Genomic DNA, 26,306 nt, shown 5'->3' on the forward strand with positions numbered 1-26,306 from the left:
CGTACATCTGTACGCCTCCACCAATAAAATCCCCACACAACTGGTTTTCTTACGCCCTCTACGCTGACGAAAGATTAATGTTGGAATTAGATCCACAAAAATGATCAAATCTGGTCAAATACAAATGATTGACGACACCGACGAGATATATATAAAGACTGCCAGCACCGACGAGATATATATGTCGGGGCGAGGCGCAGCGACGTAGCCCGATGGCAACGACGTGTAATGCTCGTTGTAATATTCTCTTATAACATTTGTTTTATTGTTTTATTTCTTTGCGGATTGCGGATAGAGAGATGCGAGATAGGGTTCCGTGGAAATATGGCCTGGAGCCCTGTTGAACGTGACCACGGGTGGCGGAATAGCGTCTTTGTATTTTTGAGAATAGTTTCTGTATTTTTGTTGTCGTGTACATCTCTGTACACGCTCCTGATAGCCTGAGCGAATTTGAGTCGTAACAGGCCATGCTCGGTTTCCAGAGCAATATCAAGAAGCGATCGGCGTTGCGTTGTTTGTTTGAATGCTCGTGGCATTCTTCTCGTAACCTCGTACGGAGTCGCATCGCATTTTTTGGAGTCAGATACGCATCGGAGAGACATAAAAGTAAAGACGTAGATATTCTGAGTGACCCGTGGACTCGTTAACGTGTCTCTCAGTTCTTTGAGAGATTTTATATTGTTTAAAGTGTGATCGAGTTGTGCCTCCGCGGTGGAATTTGTTCGTGTGATTGTGAACCGATCGTGTGAACAGAGCAATGAGCGCACCGTTTGAAAATACTGCCGACCAGCCTCCGACATATATAAAGACTGCCAGCCTTACGGGAGAATGTGTCGTTCGAAAAATGCGGTGTTTTCTACCGCCCTCTAGGATAAATTTTGGCTGGAGTAAGAAACAGAAGGCCAACGACGGTATTGTTGGAAATGTGCCCTAATATCGCGCGCCTTGCGCCATCTTCGCTTTCGTCGAACTATGTTCGATCTATGTTTCCGATCTACGTTCGATGTATATAACCCTACTTTTGTATACACGCGTTGCTGTCTCATTTTCATGTGTGATTAAAACATTGTTAGTAACTAAATAGTGTCGTGATCCACCTGCCTATTTCCCACAGGTTATGGGCCCAGAACTTTTCCACTGCGCTAAAAAGTGAAGTGAAAAAAAAGGGGAAAAACTAAATCGTGCATAATCGCTCTTCTCGCCACGTGCTCGCGCCGAGAAAGGAAAGCGAGAAACGGAAGATTTCTTATTATATACGAACTGACAACAGATAATCATTCATTCGAAGAAAATTCGTGCATATTTTCTGTTTTATTTTCTCGGTTCATAGAAAACAAATATGAGCCACCTAACGATTAAAATTCCACTTCTTCAGAAAAAAATTACGACACTTGGAAGATCCACATGAAGGCACTGCTCGTGAAGAACGACGCGTGGGGATTCGTCAACGGAATCAAACAAAAACCCATTGCCACAGATAACAACGCAGCCGATATTGCAGCTTGGGAAATCGCAGACGAAAAGGCTATGTCTGATATTATTCTCGCAATAAGCCCAGAAGAATTGAAACACGTAAGTAAATGTAACACGTCCAGAGAAGTTTGGCAAAAATTAAAAACCACTTATGAGTCGGAAGGGCCTATGCGAAAAGCAATGCTGCTGGAGGAATTAATTCACCACAAAATGGAGGAATCTCAGGACATGAGAGATCACGTATCAAACTTCTTCGACACCGTAGATAAACTGGAAGCCATGCAGATACAAATTCCCCAAGAAATGATAGTTGTTTAGGATTAAGCGTAGAGAAAACTTCGTGTTAAGACGCCGATGTCGAGCGATACGCCGCGCCCGTGTTTTTGTCGATTCCCGGTATCGCGCTCGTGACGCATGATCACGTGATTACCGAGGATCACCGTTAATCGCTCGCATTACCTCGTCGCTCAGACTCGATCTACCAACCGCCTGATTAACACGCTTTGTATCGCGCCCAGTTCTTGCAACTCTCGTTTATTGTAGCCATTCGAAATCGACCACCGGTTCGATTCGATTGCGCGCCCGCATTAGTTTACGCGAATTCAGACGAATAAATCACGGTTGTGCAGCCACGTGCTCAGTCTCCACAATATTTCTTTTGATTCCCTCCTCCTGCTCGCGCTTCCTGCACCTATTCCCAATCCGGCCTCCCTTCTGTGTTTGCCCCCGATCCTTTCGAACTTTCCATACAGTCCACTCCTCACCATTTTCGTTCCGGGGTCCCAAACATATTGGTCCTTCGAGCCGGATCGGTTTCGCACGGTGTATCGTGAACAGTGAGCACGTTTTTGAAGAATAAAGATGGCCGCCAAACTCGAGGACTTGCTGTTGGAGCAGGAAGCCGCCATGAAAACTCTCGCTCGGGTTCTTCCAAACGTGAAGAAAATTGGGCAGAATAATTTCACCGTGGCCAAACTCCAGCAACGCCTGGCGTTCCTTAAGGAATCATTTTCCGTCTGTCGAGAGAATGATCGACGCCTCCAGAGCTTCCGAAAAATTGAGGGAGCCCAGAAGCTGGACTACTTCAAGGACGAGCAGTTCATCCTCTGCGAGGACGAGTACCACGTGGCAGCGGATTTCATCGCCGATTGGATCCAGAAGCTGACCGCGTCCGTTCCTGCAGCGCAGCATCCAGCCACGCCAGTCGCAGCTCCATCACGCCGCGATCTCCCCCGCATGAGCCTACCGACGTTTTCCTGGGACTTCCACGACTGGGAAAGCTTCCGAGATAAGTTTACTGCCCTAATCCTCAACGATGTCTCGTTGTCCGACGTATCGCGTCTGCATTATCTCGGGTCATGTTTAACAGGTACCGCGAGCGATCTTATCCGTAACCTGCCGATTACCGATTCGAATTTCAAAATTGCATGGAAGTTGCTCGTTGCCCGGTTTGACAATAAGAGAGGTCTCGTGAATCTACATCTCCAATCGCTTCACTCCTTGCCGCACGTTTCGACGGAATCCGCGAGCGAGCTGACCTCTCTGCGCGACAAAGCTAACACAGCGATTCAAGCACTGCGAAATCTCGGTCGTCCAGTAGATACCTGGGACGACATGCTCGTATTTTTAATCGTCGCGCGCCTCGACCGGTCATCCCGAAAAGCGTGGGAATTGCAGTTGGAAGCCTCTATCGAATACCCGACGTATGCCGAGCTCGAGAACTTCTTAGAGTCTCGAATTCGCGCGCTCGACGCTCTCCACCCGACATCCAAACAATCGAAGCGAAACATAACGAGTCACGCCGCGACCTCCAACCGTTTACCGCGTCCTCGAAACGCACCTGTGTTATGTTCGCTGTGCCAGACCGAACATCGCTTAAACGCGTGTCCGCTATTCAAATCGAAAACACCATCACAACGGTTTGATTTCGTGAAGGGTGAGCGCCGGTGTTTTAATGCCTGTCAAAAGTGCGGAGGCCGACATCATACGCTCTTGCACTTTGACTCAACGCCCTCCGGTTCCGACGGACATGAATCATCCTCCAGGCCAAATGCACCTCCGTCGGCGAGTCACCCGGTTGCACTGCATGCCTCGTCTCACACCGCGTTCGCTACCCCCCGAATTTTGCTGGCTACGGCGTGGGTCACCGTGACTTCCGTCGCCGGTCGGTGTGAACATGCCCGAGCGCTGTTAGACCAAGGTTCCGCCACCACGTTGATGACGGAGGCGCTCGCGCAACGATTACGCGTACCTCGTCGCCGCGTCTCCGTTGCGATTACCGGCATCGGAAATCGCGCGATCAATGCACGACATGAAGCCACAATCGACATTCAATCAAAGCGCGGAATCGGCCCGAGTCTGTCAACAACTGCGTTGATCCTAACTTCATTGACGCGCTATATCCCTGAGCGAAGTGACCAATCGATCTCGTGGCCTCATACGCGCGACCTTAATCTCGCTGACGCAAATCCGACGAGCTCCGATCCCATCGATTTTATTATAGGAGCGGACTTATACGGTTTTATATTGGTGGAAGGACTCCGCGCTGGATCCATGCACGAGCCAATCGCGCAGAATTCCATATTCGGATGGTTTTTGTCCGGACCCGCCGGCTCGACCGAGTCCTCGTCCGGTCCAGTTGTCCCAATCTACCACTGCTCCCCGTCCGACCCGCTGGATCTCGACCTGCGTCGTTTTTGGGAGATTGAGGAGATCCCGGCCATCTCACCTTACACAGACGAAGAACAAGAATGCGAAAATCATTTTCGCACCACGCATAAACGGGACTCGTCCGGTCGTTACATGGTCCGTTTACCCTTCAAACGGAACCCTCCAATCGACATCGGGCACTCTTACCGAATAGCCGAACGAATGCTCTCCAAACTGGAACGTCGATTGCAATCAAAACCGAAACTCTATGCCGAGTACGATGATTTCTTACGCGAGTACCTCCGCCTTGGGCATATGCGCAAGGTCCCTCCGTCGCAGTACGATGACCCTCACGCCGTATATATTCCGCATCATGCGGTAATCCGCGAGAGTAGTGTCACAACACATCTTCGTGTTGTATTTAACGCATCCAGCCCCACGAGTAACGGCACTTCGTTAAACTACCATCTGTTTATCGGTCCCAAACTGCAAACGGACCTTCCAGCTATCATCCTTCGGTGCCGACAATATCGGTACTTGCTTACCTCCGACATTACAAAGATGTATCGCCAAATATTGGTCGATCCGCAAGACGCGGATTATCAGCGAATATTGTGGCGGTCGTCCCCTTCAGATTCCATCGATCGTTATCAGCTGCTAACCGTAACCTACGGCACAGCTCCGGCACCCTTCCTCGCGCTTCGGGTGCTAAAACAACTCATCGAAGACTGTTACGGCGTAACAACCAATCATAAACCCGGACCCCTATTAAGGTACACCAGAAAATGTAAAATTTTGAAACTTCCCAAATGCCGGTCAACTAAATCACTTTATTACCCCGACGTGACGAAAACGAATATTAGGAGATTAAAAATCACTTTACAATACGCTAAATTGTTAAAAGACCGAAACCCGGCAGATGGTCAATTTTATGACCGTAACGCACAATACCGTCGCGTTACCTGCGTAAGGCACCCCACGCGGTCTTGAGCCGTTGCAAGGAAGTTTTAGCCAAATCAAACTCCTTCAAAAACCGACCGCCTACAATCCCCATTGACCAATCACGATCTACCGACCAGCAAACCATCCCCCAACTCAAACTCCAAGTCCTCCAAAAAATCATTCCACGACATCAGAATCGATCAGTCCGTCCACCGGAAAACACCTACCGTTAAATCACATTCACTCACTCTGTAACCTAACACCTAGTCGTTTATATTTTTATAATAAAGTTAAGTTATCAGTTCTTCGAATGCACCTTATTCAGCATCCACCTTAATTAAAAATAAATATTCCCTCGCCGTTAAGTCAGCGAGTGAAGCGGAGCATGCAGTGAGAGTTTCTCTCAAGATTAGACAACCCCCTTTTGCTCACGCCACAACATTGGTCCTTCGAGCCGGATGCTGAATTGAAAATCGAAGTGATACGAACAATAGTGAACAGTGCAGTCGAGTGAATAATTGTTAACAAAACATTGAAGCACTGACGTACATTTACGTCAACTATCAGACAGCCGTAGTGGACATCCTGTTGGAGAGCAGCCACGTACGGAAAACAGACATCAACGACGTGCATTTACGTCGACCATCAAACAAGCCGTAGTGGACATCCTGTTGGAGAGCAGCCACGTACGGAAAACAAACATCAACGACGTGTATTTACGTCATACATCAAAGAGCCGTAGTGGACATCCTGTTGGAGAGCAGCCACGTACGGAAGGAAGAAATCAACGACGTGTATGTACGTCAAACAAGCAGCAGCCGTAGTGGACATCCCAGAGGAGAGCAGTCACATACGATATCATTATCAACGACTTGGTGAACATCAACCATCGAACGAATCATCATATCGGTGGTCATCAACCATCGAACGAATCATCATCGCTGAACATCCAGAAGGGGACATCCACCAGGAGTGCAGCGTCAGGGCAGAATCATCGGACAAGATCAACGCCATCAACCACAATACCAACGACAAGATCAACATCAAGTAAGCCTTTAAACAATCTCCGTTTCCATTACACACACAAACTTCCCAAGATTCCCAAGGCGTGAGATCAAATTGCTTCTACTCTAAATCAATTCGTCAAGTTGAACACATAAAAATGGCCGCTTTACAGAAGATTAAATCATTAATCAAGGCACGGTCGGTAAACAAGGCGAATATAACGCGTCTAATAACTCACATAAAAAAACATCCGGACATGGATATCGATCAGTTAGAGACGCGTAAGATGAGATTAGATGGATATTACCAATCATTCGAAAACACTCAAGTTGAAATTGAGGAGCTTGCCGAAGAAGCAGAGCTTGGAGATGATCAAAATATTGAAAGAGAACGATTTGATGAACTGTTTTACGAATGTTCCGATCTAATTAGTCGAAAGCTTCAGGCACTTAAAGCTAAAGAAACATTGACAAAACCCGCCACTAATACGCCTGAATCAGCCTCAGGTACTTCAAATCTCGTGATTCAACAAAGTAACACACTATTACCTAAAATAGAAATCCGTCCATTCGACGGTAACCCTATTGAATGGAATAGTTTCTATGACACATTCCAGTCTCTTGTCCACAATGATTCCAAAATACCAGCAGTTCAAAAATTCTATCTATTAAAAAATTCATTACGCGGTAGCGTCGCCACAATAATCGAACCCTTACACGCATCCGAGGAAAATTATCTGGTAGCATGGGAACTTCTTAAGCAGCGATGTGACAGACCGCGACAAATAGTATATGCACATTTAAAGTCATTTTTTGAATTACCTGAAATCAGCAAGGATTCACCTCTTAGCCTAAGAACATTAAAGGAAAACGCATTAATGCACGTGAATGCACTAAAGGCCTTGCAGTTGCCGGTCGATAGTTGGGACGCATTGTTGGTATATATTCTCACGCAAAAATTAGATAAGTTAACACGTAGATCCTGGGAACGCACATTAGAGAATGCTCAAATGCCGAAGTTTGCTGAGCTTATTGCCTTTTTGGGGAAACAAGAGCGGGGAGATGAAATAGAAGAATTTACAGTCGCGAAGAACAAGCTAGGCAATCACTGTAATACCGATAGGCACGCAAGTCGAATCGAAAAACCATTTAAAGCTCGCGCACAAGCGTACATTGGTACCCAACAACGGCCGGAATGCACCTTTTGTCGTGGAGATCACTATATCTATGCATGCAATAAATTCTTGAAATTAAACGTGCATGATCGAATAGCTGCAGCCAGAGACAAGCGATTATGCATTAACTGTTTACGAAACAATCACATCACAGCTAACTGTATCGCATCTGTCTGTAAAAAATGCAACCGAAAACACAATTCGCTATTGCATATAGACAATTATCATACACAATCAAATAACGAAAAAAGACCAGAAGCTAAGGCAATTCCTGGTAGTTCGAACGAGGTGATACAGAAAAGTTATGCAGTAACGTATGATTCGGAGGTGTTATTAGGAACGGCACGAGTAAAAATATTAGATAACAATAACCGAGAACGTGAATGTAGAATACTGTTAGACGGATGTTCACAATGCAATTTCATTTCTACGCGATTAGCAGAAACCCTTAAATTAGAACGGGATAACATTGATTTACCATTCGCAGGATTAGGTCAACTTACCACACGAGCTAAGTATCGAGTCAAAACCAAAATTAGGTCAAAGGCGAACAAATTTGAAGCAGAAGTAGAATTTGTAGCGTTACCGACAATCACAAGCGTATTACCTTCGCGACAAATCAATCGACGAACTATTGCCATTCCGCGAAACATTAAATTAGCCGACCCAGAATTTGATAAACCTGCAGAAATCGATGCGTTAATAGGAACCACACTATTTTATAAATTACTAAGCAACGGTCAAATTCAATTAGAAGACCAGTCGAAATTAACATTGCAGAAAACACTATTAGGTTGGATAGTTGTAGGTGAAATCGGCAATTTGCATTATAACGTAAACCCTAGAGCTTGTCACTTAATTACATCATTGGATAATCAGTTAACTCGATTCTGGGAGGTGGAAGAAATTCCTGGTAAAAGGCATTATTCGACAGAAGAATTAGAATGTGAACAATTGTTCACGGAAACCACTACACGCGATTCAGGTGGACGATACACGGTACAACTACCGTTCAATGAGCGAAAAAATTCCCTCGGTCAATCTCACAATATGGCATTGAATCGATTCTACGCGTTAGAGAAAAAACTAGCTAGAAACAATGCATTGAAGCAACAATATTCAGAATTTTTAAGAGAATATCGCGATCTCGGGCACATGCGTGAAATTACTCAACACGATAACACACATGAAGGTTACTACATACCTCATCACGCGGTATTCAAAGACGAAGGTCTATCTACTAAGATTCGAGTAGTGTTTGATGCATCCGCCAAAAGTAGCACGAATATCTCATTAAATAACACGCTAAGAGTTGGACCTACTATCCAAGATGAATTAATATTTATTATCATGAGGTTCAGATTACATAACGTGGTACTTGCAGCTGATATACAAAAAATGTACCGTCAAATCAAAGTTCAAGACTCAGACGCGATTTACCAAAAAATCTTGTGGAGAGAAAATGAGCATGAGGCTATCCGTGTATTCAAATTAACAACTGTTACTCAAGGCACAGCACCAGCACCATTTCTTGCAGCTAGAACCTTACATCAACTCTCAAGTGATGAAAGGAGTAAATATCCTCAAGCCGCCGCGATCTTAAAAAATGACTTTTATGTCGATGACTTGCTCTCGGGCGCAGCTACCGTTCAAGAAGCATTAAAAATAAAAAATCAATTAGTTGAACTATTAAAACTCGGTGGATTTCAACTCCACAAATGGGCATCAAATAAGCCTGAATTAGTTGTCGAATCCGACAATGCAGATGCGTCGTCAAGCGTTTGTTTAAATATGCAGACAAGAAAGTTGTTAGGAGTTCATTGGAATTCTATCGAGGACGCGTTAATCTATTCAATCAAACCGCTGTCTAACGACAAGTGTGTTACCAAGCGCAATATATTATCGCATATTGCACAGTTATTTGATCCGTTAGGACTATTAGGGCCTGTAATCGTAATAGCCAAACTTATCATGCAATCATTATGGAAGGCGAATCTTAACTGGGATGAGTCAATACCAAAGGCGTTATTCACAAAATGGATGAACTTCAAGCATGAGTTGCCGATACTTAGCCAGTTTAAAGTACCTCGACAGATTATCCAAGTTAATTCCGTTGATATTCAATTACATGGATTTTGCGACGCCAGCGAGCGTGCTTATGGAGCCTGTATATACTTAAGATCCGTTAATAACACTGGCGATTGTTATGTACAATTGTTATGTGCTAAATCTCGAGTGGCACCGGTTATGACCATGACCATACCTAGATTAGAATTATGCGCGGCTCACTTGTTGTCAAACTTAGTTAAAACCGTAACAGAGGCTTTAAGGTTAACATTCGCCAAAATTCACTTGTGGTCTGATTCTACAATCGCATTGCATTGGATTCAAGCTTCTCCTCATACGCTAAAAACATTCGTTGCCAATCGCGTGGCGGAAATTCAGGTAAAAACAAACATCAATGATTGGCATCATATTTCCACTGACGACAACCCCGCGGACGATCTCTCTCGCGGTCAAAATCCTTGTGAATTCATTCGAAACACACGTTGGTTACTCGGACCCACATGGCTTGCTCAAAATGAGAGCCAGTGGAAAATACGGCAATTGTCAGAAATAGTCATTCCGGATCAACGAGTTGCGACAGCCCTTCTGGTTGCAGGGCTGGGACAAAACAATTTAAAACATGCAACCTTAAATAAAGATTACTTGCAAATAAAAAATGATACGTTTGAACAATTTTCCTCCATTACCGCCTTAAATAGATTTGTTGCACTTTGCCGTAGAGCCGTAGCAAATAGAAGATTAGAAAATAAAATAAGGGGACAATATACAGCAAGGGAACTACAAAATGCACATTGGCAAATAATTAAGGTGATTCAATACAATCATTTTTCACGAGATATCAACTGTTTAAAGGAAGGCAAAGAGTTAGGAGCGAAAAGCAAGCTTACATGCTTAAACGCGTTCTTAGATTCAACCTGCGTCATGCGTGTCGGAGGCAGACTAACAAACGCGGCAATGAGTTACTCGCGTAAATACCCAATATTGTTGCCCAGAAATGATCACGTGACGACTTTAATCATGCGTCATGAACACGAAAAGAATTGGCATGCAGGGGTACAAGCCACACTTAATACCATTAGACATAAGTATTGGCCAATAGATGGGAAGAACAAGACCCGTCAAATCATACGTAACTGCATACGTTGTAGCAAGTTAAATCCTCAGCTACCAGAATATATAATGGGTGATTTGCCCAAACACCGTGTAACACAGTCAAGACCATTCGCGAATGTGGGAATTGATTATTGTGGTCCTTTTTTGCTCAAAGAAAAGAAATTTCGAAACACTGGTAAAGTAAAATCTTATGTAGCGGTATTTGTCTGCTTTAGCACAAGAGCCGTTCACCTTGAATTAGTCACTGATTTGACTACCGAAACTTGCCTGGAAGCCGTAAAACGGTTTTGCTCTAGAAGGGGAAAACCTAAAACCATCTATTCAGACAATGCAACCAACTTTGTGGGAGCTAAAAATGAAATTATGAAGGTTCGAGCATTTTTTCTAGACAATAAAAATCAAGCTAAATTTGCACATTATTCGCTCTCTGAAGGAATTGATTGGCAATTCCCCCCCCCCCCCCCGCGATCACCACATTTCGGCGGCCTGTGGGAGGCCGCCGTCAAATCATTTAAACATCACTTATACCGTACAGTAGGCGAATCAATGTTCACATACGAGCAATTTAATACGTGCATAATTGAGATAGAAGCAATCTTGAATTCACGACCTTTAACTCCAGTATCCAGCGATCCAAATGACCTCATAGCCCTTACCCCAGCTCACTTCCTCATCGGAGATTCGTTGAAAAGCGTGCCTGAATTTGATCTCCGGGAGCTACCAATCAACCGCTTATCGATGTGGCAGCGAATCCAACAAATAAAGCAACATTTCTGGGTGCGATGGCACAAAGAATATTTAAACCAGTTGCGTACAAGAAGCAAATGGCATGACGGCGATGGAAAGGGAATCGCCGTTGGACAACTGGTGACAATTAGAGAAGAGAACCTCCCCCCAATGCATTGGAGGCTCGGACGCATCATCGCGATCCACCCAGGACAAGACAATGTAGTGCGTGTTGTGACCGTAAAAACACAAGATGGGGTGTATAAGCGATGCGTTAAAAGGCTCGCACCGTTACCCATCGATATATCCACAGACAATGAAGTGTAGTTCGATAAACAGTTTCACAATGTTTAATTGTATAAGTGTCATTAACATATATATCTCTAAGATCTCATTAGGAGCTATAAGCATTTACAACATAATATGTATTCATTGATAGTCATTAAGCACGCGTTAGTGTATAGCAATTCATATTCATTACAGCTAGTCTATCAAGTATCATTCGCTAAAGATCGTCACATTGTTCTCATTAACAATACACACATGTAACCACCAAGCGATTAACTTTGAACGCAAGACGTTCAAGGCGGGCGGCGTGTTACGGCGTAACAACCAATCATAAACCCGGACCCCTATTAAGGTACACCAGAAAATGTAAAATTTTGAAACTTCCCAAATGCCGGTCAACTAAATCACTTTATTACCCCGACGTGACGAAAACGAATATTAGGAGATTAAAAATCACTTTACAATACGCTAAATTGTTAAAAGACCAAAACCCGGCAGATGGTCAATTTTATGACCGTAACGCACAATACCGTCGCGTTACCTGCGTAAGGCACCCCACGCGGTCTTGAGCCGTTGCAAGGAAGTTTTAGCCAAATCAAACTCCTTCAAAAACCGACCGCCTACAATCCCCATTGACCAATCACGATCTACCGACCAGCAAACCATCCCCCAACTCAAACTCCAAGTCCTCCAAAAAATCATTCCACGACATCAGAATCGATCAGTCCGTCCACCGGAAAACACCTACCGTTAAATCACATTCACTCACTCTGTAACCTAACACCTAGTCGTTTATATTTTTATAATAAAGTTAAGTTATCAGTTCTTCGAATGCACCTTATTCAGCATCCACCTTAATTAAAAATAAATATTCCCTCGCCGTTAAGTCAGCGAGTGAAGCGGAGCATGCAGTGAGAGTTTCTCTCAAGATTAGACAACCCCCTTTTGCTCACGCCACAACAAAGACGAAGGGTCCCAATTCCCCTTGGCCACACGCGTTCTCCAACACCACCTTTATGTGGACGATTGTGTCTTTGGCGCGTCCGATGAATCGACGTTAATCGAAACTCGTAATCAGCTGATTGCATTGCTCAGCAAGGCACAGTTCCGTTTGCATAAGTGGACAAGCAATGCGTCGCATTTGCTCGCTGATATTACTCCGCCTGACCCTGGATTAATCCAGGAGAAAATCTTGCAGTCCGATGACACGGTGAAAGTCCTTGGGGTCTCGTGGAGCCCCGAAGTTGATGCTTTTCGCTTCCGAGTCACACTTCCCGTGGAGGGCGCGTGCACCAAGCGAGGCATACTGTCGACCATTGCCCGTCTTTTCGACCCATTAGGCTGGGTCACCCCCGCCACCGTATACGCAAAAACGCTCATGCAACAGCTGTGGTTGCAGAAGTGCAGTTGGGACACTCCCCTTTCTCCGGACCTGCTCGGGCGCTGGGAGAAATACAGTGCAGAATTGCCGATCTTAGAATCTCTATCTCTTTCTCGATGGACGAAACAAAGCCCAGATATCGCGTCCTATCAATTGCACGGTTTCGCGGATGCGTCTACATTAGCGTATGCTGCTGCAGTGTATCTGCGCATCGTGACGTCTTCCGGCCGAATCGTCATCTCGCTTCTAGCCGCAAAATCGAAGGTGGCACCGGTCAAGCCGTTGACGGTGCCACGGCTGGAACTTTCAGCCGCCCTTCTCCTTACACGCCTCGTCGTCTTCGTGCGACAAGCATTGCACGAGTTGCCGAGGACGACTCCTTGTTATTGCTGGACGGACTCGACCATCACCCTTTGTTGGCTGCGGCAACCCGCGTCAAAATGGAAAACGTTTGTCGCAAATCGAGTGGCCCAGATAGAATCCACTCTGCCCGATGCCATTTGGCGTCACGTACCGTCTGAGGAAAATCCCGCCGACTGCGCATCTCGCGGTCTGCTTCCGTCTCAACTCCTGGGTCATGACCTTTGGTGGACAGGCCCTTCGTGGCTGCAACACTCGACCGACCTTTGGCCGTACAATATTCCCGATGCTCCATCTAGCGCGTTCACCGAGGCACGTCCGATCATTTCGGTCAATCTTTGCCCAGCTCACACGCCATGGGACCTTCGGGACCGCTTCTCGTCGTGGCCAAAATTGCTGAAGGTCACGGCATACATCTTGCGATTCGTAGCCCGAATTCGAGAAAAGCCCGGCGTGGGCTCAAACTTTGTAAGGCAGGCCCTCAATGGGTCGGAAGTCCAACTCGCCAAAATCTTCTGGCTCCGACAAATGCAGCAAGAGCTTTTTCCTGACGAGCTGCAAGCTCTTCGTCACCATCATCCGCTCAATAAAAAGAGCAGTATCCTCTGCCTTAACCCATACGTAGACGAGGACAACCTAATTCGAGTCGGCGGTCGGCTAAAAAACGCCAAGTTATCGGAACGAGCAAAACATCCGATTATATTGAAATCCCATCCTTCATTGACGCTCATAATTGTTAACGCTCATCTGCGAGCCCTCCATGCCGGATCGCAGCTGACAACGAGCCTCCTCCGCCAAGAATATTGGATTTTGCGAGCGCGTCCCACAGTCAGAACCGTTCTGCACAAGTGCGTTAAGTGTGCACGCGAAAAGGCCGCACCTCAAAGTGCCTTGATGGGAGAGTTACCGGACTTTCGAATTACCCGTTCGGCTCGAGCGTTTATACATTGCGGTGTCGATTATGCCGGCCCGATTCAAACTCGCACGTCATCCGGCCGCGGTCATCGGTCTCGCAAATCGTATATTGCCCTATTTATTTGTATGGTCGTGAAGGCAATTCACTTAGAACTCGTAAGTGACTATTCGACCGCTGCCTTCCTTGCAGCGTATCATCGTTTTTGCTCGCGCCGCGGCATCCCCAGTGCCCTTTATTCCGATAACGGCACAACGTTCAAAGGCGCCGATCGTGAGCTCGCGAGCGCGTTCCGTGCAGCCACGCGCGATCCCACGACGCTCAATCGATTAGCGCTCGATCGTGTCACGTGGCACTTCACGCCCCCCTCCGCCCCGCACTTTGGAGGATTGTGGGAGGCCGGCGTGCGAAGCGTCAAGTACCACCTTAAACGCGTTGTTGGAGCCCACACACTCACTTTCGAGGAATTCGCGACGTTACTTTGCCAGGTCGAAGCTTGTATGAATTCACGGCCATTAGCTGCACTATCGGAAAACTTCGACGACTATTGTGCTCTGACACCTGGACACTTTCTGATTGGATCAGCCCTCACCGCTGTTCCCACTCCATCACTGCTCGACTTAAAAGAAGAACGTCTTTCGCGTTGGCAATTATGCCAACAAATGGCTGAAAGTTTTTGGCGACGATGGTCGCAAGATTATATGCAAGGACTCCAACAGCGCGTTAAATGGAAAACCCTAAAGCCCAACATTGTTGTCGGACAATTAGTTTTATTACGGCATGCTAATCTCCCCCCGTGTAAATGGGAGCTCGGCCGCGTCGTGGATTGTCATCCCGGCGGTGACGGCATCGTACGTGTTGTGACGGTGAGAACCGCGCAATCCCAATACAAGCGGCCCATCGTCAAATTATGTATTTTACCCGTCGACCTTCCGTCCGAGCCGCCTTGCCCGCCGCGCGGCAAGACGCAATCCGTCAATACCGTATAGTAAATTGTACCGAGGTTCAACGGGAAACAGAAGTCACATGTATATAGTGTATATAATTAGATATAAGCAATGACGCCTCTGTCTAGCCGCGACTCGCAAGACACCTGTATTTTGATGACTCGTGTAAACATTACGTCATGCCTCGCCAACCGTTCACGGCGGGCGGCAGTAGATGTTTAAACACGCACTGCCGTCTCCCTTCTAAACACCACTAGTTTTCTTGATTTCGGATTTCTCAAGAAATCCAAGGCGGGCGGTATGTTTAGGATTAAGCGTAGAGAAAACTTCGTGTTAAGACGCCGATGTCGAGCGATACGCCGCGCCCGTGTTTTTGTCGATTCCCGGTATCGCGCTCGTGACGCATGATCACGTGATTACCGAGGATCACCGTTAATCGCTCGCATTACCTCGTCGCTCAGACTCGATCTACCAACCGCCTGATTAACACGCTTTGTATCGCGCCCAGTTCTTGCAACTCTCGTTTATTGTAGCCATTCGAAATCGACCACCGGTTCGATTCGATTGCGCGCCCGCATTAGTTTACGCGAATTCAGACGAATAAATCACGGTTGTGCAGCCACGTGCTCAGTCTCCACAATATTTCTTTTGATTCCCTCCTCCTGCTCGCGCTTCCTGCACCTATTCCCAATCCGGCCTCCCTTCTGTGTTTGCCCCCGATCCTTTCGAACTTTCCATACAGTCCACTCCTCACCATTTTCGTTCCGGGGTCCCAAACAATAGTTGTTCTCTTACTTTCTAGCATTTTGTGGAGATGGCGCGATGTATGTTGCTTCAGTCGAGCCTCCCTCAAGTTTTTTGGGCAGAAGCAATTTTAACAGCAGCCTACATCCGAAACAGATGTCCAACGAAAAGTCTGGAAGGTAAAACTCCTCATGAAATCTGGAGAGGAAGAATACCCACAGCTGTCCATTTCCAAATCTTTGGCACCAAAGCCTACATGTTGGACAAGTCTAATGAAAGAAAGACATCCAAAGGAAAATTCGGTGAGCGAACAATCGAATGCGTATTTGTCGGATATTCAACCGATTCAAAGGCATACCGACTGTGGGATCCCGAAGCTAGAGAAATTCGTCGAAGCCGCGACGTTAAATTCGTCAAAATATGCACAGAACTACAAAAATTCGAAGATTTTGCGAACGAAGAAACTCTACAGCGCGGGAAACAAATTTTGAACTCCACCGAAGAGGAAGGAAATCAAAAAATTGAAATTATCTCATCGGTCGGAAACACCAAAGAAGCAACCCACCTGGAAGATGAACATGAAGAAAATGAAACGCCGAATGAAGTGCCGAGAATGAAACCTGGACCGGGACGTCCGAAGAAGATTTTAACAGGTCAGAGAGGTAGACCCAAAAGGCAACCGCATATGGTTCTTGTACAGGGAGCTGCAGGAATTCAACCAGAAGAAAACCTCGAAACAGATCGAGTCAATCACGAAAGACCCTTAACGACTCAATGCCAATTTCGCGAATATGCTGGATTAACTGAAGAAGAAGATCCTCGTACTGCAAAAGAAGCAATGTCATCTCCGGAAGCACGTGAATGGAGAGAAGCCATGCTAAGTGAGTACCAAGCCTTAATAAAAAACAATACTTGGACTCTCGTTGATCGTCCGAAAGGTCGAAAAATTATAGGATCGAGATGGGTCCTGCGCACCAAATTCAAGGCCGATGGAACTGTGGAGCAACGGAAGGCCAGAATAGTCGCCAAGGGTTTCTCTCAGAAACCAAACGTAGACTTCCACGAGACGTTTGCGCCGGTAGCAAGAATGAGCTCCATCCGAACCATAATGGGACTTGCAGCAGAATTTGGATTAGAGGTTCATCAGCTCGATTTCGTCAGTGCCTACTTAAATGGTAATATCGAGGAAGAAATCCATATGGAGCCTCCAGGGGGTCTGTCTGACATACTTGAAGACAAACAGACTCAAGAGATGTTGAAGACCAAGGTGTCTTTTACATAGGGCAATATACGGACTGAAGCAATCAGGCCGTCAGTGGTACAAAAGGCTTGATCTGAAGTTGAAGGAGCTGTATTTAAAACCACTCGACGCCGACGCTTGTGTTTACGTTCACAAAGTGAATGGTAAACTAACATTTGTCGCAATCTATGTTGACGACTTAATTATAGCATTCAACAATCAAAGGAAAATAGTCGAAATAAAACGAAGCCTTTCAAAGTCCATGGACATGAAAGATTTAGGATTGCTTCATTATTGTCTTGGAATAGAATTTACACAAGAAAAAACCAAAAACGAACTACGCATGTCAGAAAAAGTACGTGCAAGACGTATTGAAGCAATTCAACATGGAAGATTGCAAGACGGTTTCTACACCGATGAACCCCGCGATCAAACTGTCCAAAATGATGTGTCGTACGACAGACGAAGAGAGATATAAGATGAGTCAAGTTCCGTTTAGAAACCTCATCGGGTCGCTAATGTACCTGGCCACAAGTACACGCCCAGACATATCTCACGCAGTAAGCGCTCTCAGTCAATTCAATGAAGACCCAGGCGAAGAGCATTGGAAGGCCGCAAAACGCATTTTGCGTTACTTGCAATATACAAAGGACATGGAACTAATTTTCACTAAAACGGGTCATAATTTAATTGGTTTTTCAGACGCTGATTGGGGCGCTAGCATTGATGACCGAAGATCTTACACAGGCTACTTATTCAAATTGGCTGGCGGAGCGATTAGTTGGTCGTCGAAAAAGCAGAAAACAGTCGCCATGTCCAGCGCCGAAGCCGAATACATGGCGTTGTCGGAAGCAACAAAGGAAGCTATCCACATCCGAAGATTTTTGACGGAAATCACCGGAAAGCCTGAAACAACGGCCTGATCTCGTGCGACAATCAAAGCGCCGCGTTAATAGCAAAAAATCCCGTTTTCCACGAACGCACTAAACATATTGATATCAGACATCATTTTGTGCGCGATTCTGTCGAAGTGGGAGAAATTCGCGTGCAGTATCTTTCGACAGAAAGGATGCCCGCCGACGTCCTAACCAAAGGTTTATCAATGCCAAAGCATCAAAATTGCATTAAACAGATGGGTTTAAAATATTAAATCTTTAAAACATTTATCTTTTTGCGTGCACGAATAAGCGCAAGGATTGCTCTTTACGGGGGAGTGTTGGAAATGTGCCCTAATATCGCGCGCCTTGCGCCATCTTCGCTTTCGTCGAACTATGTTCGATCTATGTTTCCGATCTACGTTCGATGTATATAACCCTACTTTTGTATACACGCGTTGCTGTCTCATTTGCATGTGTGATTAAAACATTGTTAGTAACTAAATAGTGTCGTGATCCACCTGCCTATTTCCCACAGGTATTTCGTCGGTGCAGAAGACCACTAAGGAAATTCTCGTCGGTGAGAAGGTGAATCATCACGGACCCATATCGATTATCAAATGTTACATTCTCCGACCAGAGTTGGGCAAAATATTTATCTAAATAAAAATTTCGAATAACCAATAGAAGATAAAAAAATTTTTATTTCCTTATTCGAAGGTTCGAATAAAAAAAGTATCTTCATTCGACGAGTATTGGATAAATAATTTTATTCGACGAGAATTTATCCGACGAAGAAAGATAATTTTTTTTATTCGAAGTAGATTTATTCGAACTTCGAATAATTTTTTCATCTTTTATCTGTATTTTCTATTCGAAGGCTTCTAATAAATCTTCGTATTACTTTTACCGAGCGCCGAGATTCAAAGACCCATCGACGACAAACAACATACAATGTAAGCGGATGGAGAATCGCGCGCGAATGAAAGTTTAAACTTTTAGATTTATCAATATATCCTCATAAAATTGTGGCGAGCGAATGGAGGGGATTTTTCTGATTAAAATGTGGTCAAATTCGACATCATTTGGTCTGTCTTTAATGAGATTATAATTTTTATCGTAACATTACGTATCAATGAAACTGAATTTGAACTCATTTTCATCAGGAAAATCCCCTCCATTCGCTCGTCACAATTTTATGAGGATATGTTGAAAAATCTAAAAGGTTAAACTTTCATTCGTGCGCGATTCTCCATCCGCTTACATTGTATGTCGTCTGTCATCGCTGGGTCTTTGATGCTCGGCGCTCGGCAAAAGTTATTCGAAGATTTATTCGAAGCCTTCGAATAAAAGATACAGATAAAAGATGAAAAAATTATTCCAAGTTCGAATAAATCCGCTTCAATCATTCCGCATCTTTTATTCGAATCGTTATTTAAATAATTTGTTATCTAAATAGTGCCCAACTCTGTCTGAAGGTAACGCATTCGATTTCCCGGTTCGGCGAGGCGAACATTTTGCTATAACTTTTGAACTAAAAAAGATACCAAAATGAAATTTAGACTGAAAAAATTAAAAAGAATCGGGTTTAATGGTATATACTGAAATATATTTTGTATTTTTAAATAATTCTTTTTGTTTTTTTTTAAATTTAATTACCCTTAAAAAATGTTCGAAACTACTTATTAAATAAATAGTCAAATGAGATTAGTGATATCAACGTCGTATTTTTTAAAATTAAATTTAAGGTACGTTCTTAATTTGGCTAATATTGAACTAATTTGATTTCTTATTATTATGTCATTACACTGTTGTAATTGTAATTGCACAGGGAAGAAGACTGATGTATTAGGAGGAACAAGAAAAAAGTGTTTAACGAAAAAAAAATCATTCCGTGCGGGATTCGATTCGGGACCAAAATATTCTCAGCCGGAGACGTTACGTTATTATTATTATTACATTACGTTTCCTTCGACGCACTCGCGTAACAGGCGCAATAGAATTAAAAGGAAACAACATTCTTTTGTTTCATTCATCATTTAGGCATAGCATCCGCGCGGAGTCTGAACTAGAATCCTCGACATGAGATTTAAAATTCTATCAGCAACAGCGCCATCGTAGAATATTGGTTCCACAATATTAGTTCTGGATGATACGGTAGCATGTGACACGGAATGGTACGGGGGCTCTAGAGCCCCTCGAGCGTGAGACAGAAAAATACATTGGGTGATTGGTCTACTCCTATACCTCGTCTGTGGTGCCGGTTCCCTATCCCTTACCGATTGTCTAGGCGAGGGATGCGACGCGGGGTGTTTCGCGGCGGATTTTCTGGCGACGTCACGCATCCGGCGGGGCGGTCTCGGTAGTATGGCGGCTTCGGGATGCCGCCAAGACTAGTTCGGCAGCGAGGGGGGGGGGGGTCGCGGAGAGCGTTCGCAGGTACCGGCGGATCTCGGTATCCGTCGGTCGTGGTCGGGGAAGTTCGGATTCGGCGGCGATCGCGTCTGGTAACAGGCCTGGCGCAGCCTGGTCTGTTACACTATAAACTATAACTATAACACTAATACTATAACTATGTAACAAACCTGGCTGCGCCAGGCCTGTTCCTAGCTGTACGCGCCCCGAACTCGAACCCCCGAATGCGACCGACGGATACCGAGATCCGCCGGTACCCGCGAGCGCCTCCCGCGAACCCCGCGCCACCGAACCGATCTTGGCGGGACCCGGAACCCGCCATGATGCGACACCGTCGCGCCGGATGCGTGACGACACCGGAAAAGCCGGCCGCGAACCGTACCGCACCGCACCCCCTCGCCTAGCAAAACGAGAGAGACGAGCCGGAAAACGGTCTTTTTGGTTTTCCGCCGTCACCGTGACAAGACGTGTTTTTCCCGAGCCGTAATTCCAGCCGCCGATACCGACCGCCACGATTACGACCGGACTGGCGCTTTCACGACGCCGAGAAGCCGCCTGCCGACCCGACTCGCGAGAGTATTACTGAATCCGCGGAAATCAAACCGCGAGTGTGCCTAGTCTCCCGCGACCCGCGAACCCCGATATACGCCGCTGCGTACCGGACCGCCTGGAGAGCCGACCCGAACGCCGAGCGATCGAGGACCGGAACCAGGGTAAGTACCCTTCTTTCCCGTTAATCCGACGTCTCCGCCTCCACCCTACACCCTCGGAAAGCGAACTACCCGCGACCGGCGAAACGCCGGCCGTCCAGGGGCACGGGCTCTCCGTCCGCCGAAGTTGCCCTGGTCCGGAAACGCCGCTGCGTACGGCCAAGACCCCGCCGTGACCCGACACGCGCGCGAGACCTGAACCGCGACCGCCGACCCCCGAACCGCGAAGCCGTGACAGTGATGAACGTTTAGCCGAGTCGCATCATTAACCACCTGTGCCCGACCGTCCGTGTCCCGCCGTAACCCTCGCGTTATCCCGCTGCGAACCCTGGCACGGCGAGCCAAATCCGGCCGCGAGGAACCGTTGTACGAGATCCGCCGAGAAACGGACTCGTTACAACTATAATACTATAATACTATAAACTTTGTACTATAATACTTTTATATACTCTTTTTGTTATTTATCTTTGTTTATTTATTTATTTTTGTTTTTTTTTATTGTATATGTCTTCGAACATGGAGAAGGATAGCGTGCAGGAAAGGAATTCAAGGCGACATGTTTTTAAAAGTTTATTAATAATATATTTAAATAAAATGGTATAATTAATTTAAATGATTAAATGATTAATTAAATAATGAATTAAATGATAATACAATATAATATAATTTTTAAAAACACATTGTTACGAGCCACGCGAGAGGCCGGCGAGGGGATTGTAACCCCAGGAATATGGTTTCAATTGTTAGTTAGGTACGCGGACGCACCCGATGCGAAATCGAGGAGCTTCTAGGAGGATGAAACTTCGTGCACGCACCCGATGCGAAATCGAGGAGTCACTAGGGAACACGCGGCGAACCCGATACGAAAGGAGGTTGTATAAGAGCGCGGACGAACCTGATGCGAAATCAGGGAGCTGCTAGGATGCGGAAGAACCCAATGCGAAATCGGGGATCCGCCTAGGATGGTATAATTTCGTGGACGCGCTCAATGCGAAATCGAGGAGCCACTAGGTTGGAGAAATCTTCGTTGAATCGAATTTAAGTATTAGTAAGCCTCGTAACTTCTATATAATTTAATTGATACAATCCGAGCGGTTAGATTGTATCGTGTGGGAACGTTCAATTATTTGATTAGGATTTTAGGCAATAATTAAGGGTACGCGAGTTAACAAACAAGACAAATTTATTCTGAATTTAGGTGATTACAGATGTAATTGTTTGTGTCGCGAATGGATATGATAAATGTACAATTAGAGGAATTGTTACCTATGGTGCACGGTGTTGACGCACTGGCAATGCGGGGTTGGAGAGCGAGAATTGGATGCCAAATAGAATATACGCGAACTAACGGAATCTATAAGGTTAAGATTGATTCGAAAGGGACTTTGACCCGATCTCACTAGAATTGACTCTGTAACGCGACGTGACTGCACGATTACTAATAACGCTACTGAACCGCTTCTGAATCTTGACTAAACCAAAGAGGATGAAAACGAACGGGTTTATATACCTTGAAAATGAAAGGGTACTCTGTTTAAGATCTAATGTCACGTAGGGTCACAGTCACATTTTTGTCACTTCTAATGAAAAGCAGACCTCAGTTAGATTTTGGGTAAAAGGGGTTAATGAAGGTTATCCGGGCTCTTTCTTATCAGAATATTAATTAACGGATGCCAGAAGGGAGTGTCTAGAGATTTTGATATAAAGAAGGCATACAGTATCTTTCGTTAATAAAAGGGGCCTGTTGGGACGCTTTTCGTTCTCAGATAAGAGATTAGAATTTCTAATCGAAATGAACGTGGAGAAACGTCTCCATACGTAACAACATGATGACCGGGCGGTTTTTGGTCTGCCACCCTCCCCCTCCATGGCCACCGCGCCCGCCACGGCCGTGCGACGTAGCGTCGACGACGTCGAGCCATCGGCCACGTGCAGACCTCGAAGGAACGCATACAATGTAATATCGAAAACCCGCAACGGTGGGTCTCCGATTGCCTAAGTGCGGCCGACCGATGTCTCAAAGTGAGCCGAATCTAATCGTGTTTCGTATGACAACGTATTGATATAGACGTTACAGGCGGAACTCGTCACCGGCAAAGGTGATCGCCAAATGTGCCGCACGGTCGGACAGGCCCCAGCGGTATCCGACTGGCAACGTTTATGATGGGGTAGTTAGGTTTTCTACACCCGTCAAGTCGTTTGGCGAATAAAGTAATCTTGCCATCCTGCAAACGTCAGGGTAGGTTTTATTAGCATACACCCCAACACCTGCAGGCGGTCAACTATAGAGTCTTGCGATGCGAAGCGCGTACCGGCTACAATGGGATGTGAAATCTGTAGTGGAGGTGGTAAACAATAGTGGGATAAAGTTGAGGGTGAAAGAGTTAGAAATTGTCCACACGCATTTTTAAATTATTGGTACTTCAATTTAAAAACCCTGCGACCTTTCGTTTCTACCCAACAATTTACACTTTACAATGTTATTATAGAATACTAATTATAAATATTGATACCTACCGACGCGGTTGCGCGCGCTTGATTGTTCCTTTGGTTACGCGTTGATCGCCCACTCTGGCGAACCATCGCCACCCCTTTCCCTCCCGCCGCACTAAACACACACGTATGTACCTCTAGGATATACATTTGTTCTAAAAAAAACTTCTCAAAGCGAAATTTGGACTGCAAATTTTTCTAAAAAATCCAACTAAGATATATTTTTCTTATTTTTTAAATCATTTTTTTCCGCTGTTACCACATAAAATGTTTAACGGTGACTCCCGAATCGAATTCATGTTTAGTCATACCGTGCCCAACAAATAATTACGAAAAAATTCATGGGTGTTCTACTTACTAGTACACATGACTAAAATTCCCCATTGCGGATTATGCAAACATGTTTGTTTAATAAAATTGGAAATCTCCGAACACTCGAGGAAAGTGCGTTTTTCGTATTGAAGTTTCAGAGATACTGGTTTTATAAAAATTCAGTAGTTGGATATTATTGAAACAATTGTTCTGAATTCTTTTTAGAATTTTTGGTAAATTGCATGAAAATACATTTTTTCGTCGCCCTATTCTCCCCGTGTACAAGCGTATTATGAGATAATAAACATTTTTATATTCGGGAAAATAATGTACAAGCTTAAAAATGTAATACAAAATAGTTTACTCGCCCTATATTGCGATATTCAGTGGGGGACAAAAGTATTCGTACGCTTGGAATATAGAATTAAAAGCAACAGTATCGTTTATGTTATTAATTGTGTCTAAACATATGTAGCTTTATATTGTATACAACACTTATAACAACAAATGAGTAAATACAAAACTTAATTACATTATTTCGTAACTTACAATGACAAAAATTTCACGAAATGGCGAGAAACTGCAGGGACAAAAGTATTCGAACATTTCATTATTACAAGTGTTGCGATTAATTTAACGGGAATTTTTCTTAATTGATACTTAGTAAGATCCAATTCAGTACTAGCTCTCCGCCACAGTTTTTTATGACCATCCAACTCAAAAATATTAAATTTCGACTCATCGGAGAATATTACATTCTTCCAGAAGTCGTCGCTGGCGTTTATGTATTCTTCTGCAAATTCTAATCTCTTTTGAAGTTCGATGTTAAAAATCGATTATTCCACCTAATAATCCGAAAAAAGTCTCAGTCACATATGCTAGCAAGTAGAATATCCACGAATTTTTCCGTAATTTTCTTTTGGGAAATGGTGTGGTTCAGAATCAATTCGATTGGGAGTCACTATTGAACATGTAGCGGCTAGCGGGGCGCCGGAAGAGAAATCTTCGGCGCACCAGCACCGAGAAAGATTTATGGTTTGCACAGCATAAGACGCTGTTTGTGAGAAAACGTCTTTAACGATTTCAGATAGACAATTTTGGGTAGTCGAAGGGTCTCCAGCTTAGAGTGTCCCAGCGACGCGTGCCTGGTTCCTATCAACCGGGAAAGCGGTGCCCGTGGACAAAAGCCAGCAGGCACATACCGCACTTAGCACTGGGCCCGGAAGACACCCCGCTGCATCACCAAAATTAGATTTTTAACGAAACGACGCGCTCACCCTTCTCACGCACAAGGGGCGTGGAACGTGGGCGTGTTACGAAAAATTAACCGATTGGTGGAAGTTCCTCGAAAAGACTTCCACCAATCAGTCGACATGCGTTTCCGCAATATAAGACGGCAGACTACCGACGCGTGGTAGCTAGTCGAGTAGAGTCACAACCGAGTGAGAATCGAGTCTCAGTTGAATCGCTGTCTAGCCTAGCCGAACTACTCTGAACGCCGTCGCGACTTTGTATTGCAAAATAAACGACTCGTCACGAAATACCTGATTGAACATTATTTGAAGGTACCCGCCTCCGATAACCTCGTATCCTTCAAACATCTTAGGTGACTATACCGGAAAAAAATTATTTCAACAATACAAAACATATTTCAGTATACACAGATAAACAATTCGATAGAGAAAGGCCTGTTGGTGCACGGACGGAATCAGGCTCAAGCGTGGTCCAGTGAAATTTGTCGGAAGGGCGAGAGGGGGGACACCGGCGACACATCTGGCAAAACTGATTGCGTCGGTGTTTGGTTTCTTCAGTTTACTGATGGACGGGAACGCGTTCGTAATTTCGTGCGAATCATTCCTGTCTCATTTAGTACATAATTTATACACCGCGCGGAAATAAGTATGCATACTCGTGTCGACGCGATTGTGTACATTTTACATTTGGTGCAGTGAAGTTCGAAGACCGTGTAGTGCACAATGGCACATAATGAAGCATCTTCTGCTGAGCACGTGAGAAAAACGGTGCTCAAGCGAGCAGCGAAAGCAACAGCATCTTCCAAAAGGCTTCGCGGCTCAACTAAAGGATACAGCAAAAGAAGATTATGCTGACATTGTCTCCTTTCTTATGTTATAAAAATAATATTGGCATCCATCAGAACCATCCACGTTAAATTTTCTCTATGCAACAATTCGGGCACCGTACAGATGTTTTACTGCTTCCGCATGTCCAAGGGATACCCCACTTCACCGCCGCTACGGAGTCATCCCAAGTAACCGTAAAAATCATATTTCGGAGTGTCCTCTAAACTCTTCCGAGGCTAATATTTGCAAACCGTTTTTTTCCTTTACCTGTTGGCTGCCCCTATACACCCCCAATCAGGAATACACCGGACCCGTCAATCAGTCGATGTCATTTGTTTATTACTGCATGAAGGAATATCATTGTCATAAAACTACAAATAAATGATTGATTCTATGTA

General features: G+C 45.0%; 1 protein-coding gene across 1 annotated transcript; it reads left to right on the forward strand.

Annotated features, from left to right (window-relative positions):
* Positions 1-6,325: 6,325 nt before the first annotated feature.
* On the forward strand, positions 6,326-17,945 carry LOC143363781 (uncharacterized). The gene is made up of 8 exons (XM_076804313.1): positions 6,326-6,575; positions 7,731-9,573; positions 12,533-13,823; positions 15,877-16,084; positions 16,211-16,663; positions 16,736-17,049; positions 17,331-17,556; positions 17,725-17,945. The coding sequence occupies exons 1-8, from the start codon at positions 6,326-6,328 to the stop codon at positions 17,943-17,945; spliced, it is 4,806 nt and encodes a 1,601-aa protein (XP_076660428.1).
* The last annotated feature ends 8,361 nt before the right edge of the window (positions 17,946-26,306 follow it).

The sequence above is a fragment of the Halictus rubicundus genome, unplaced genomic scaffold, assembly GCF_050948215.1.
Source record: "Halictus rubicundus isolate RS-2024b unplaced genomic scaffold, iyHalRubi1_principal scaffold0121, whole genome shotgun sequence".
Taxonomy (NCBI): Eukaryota; Metazoa; Arthropoda; class Insecta; order Hymenoptera; family Halictidae; genus Halictus; species Halictus rubicundus.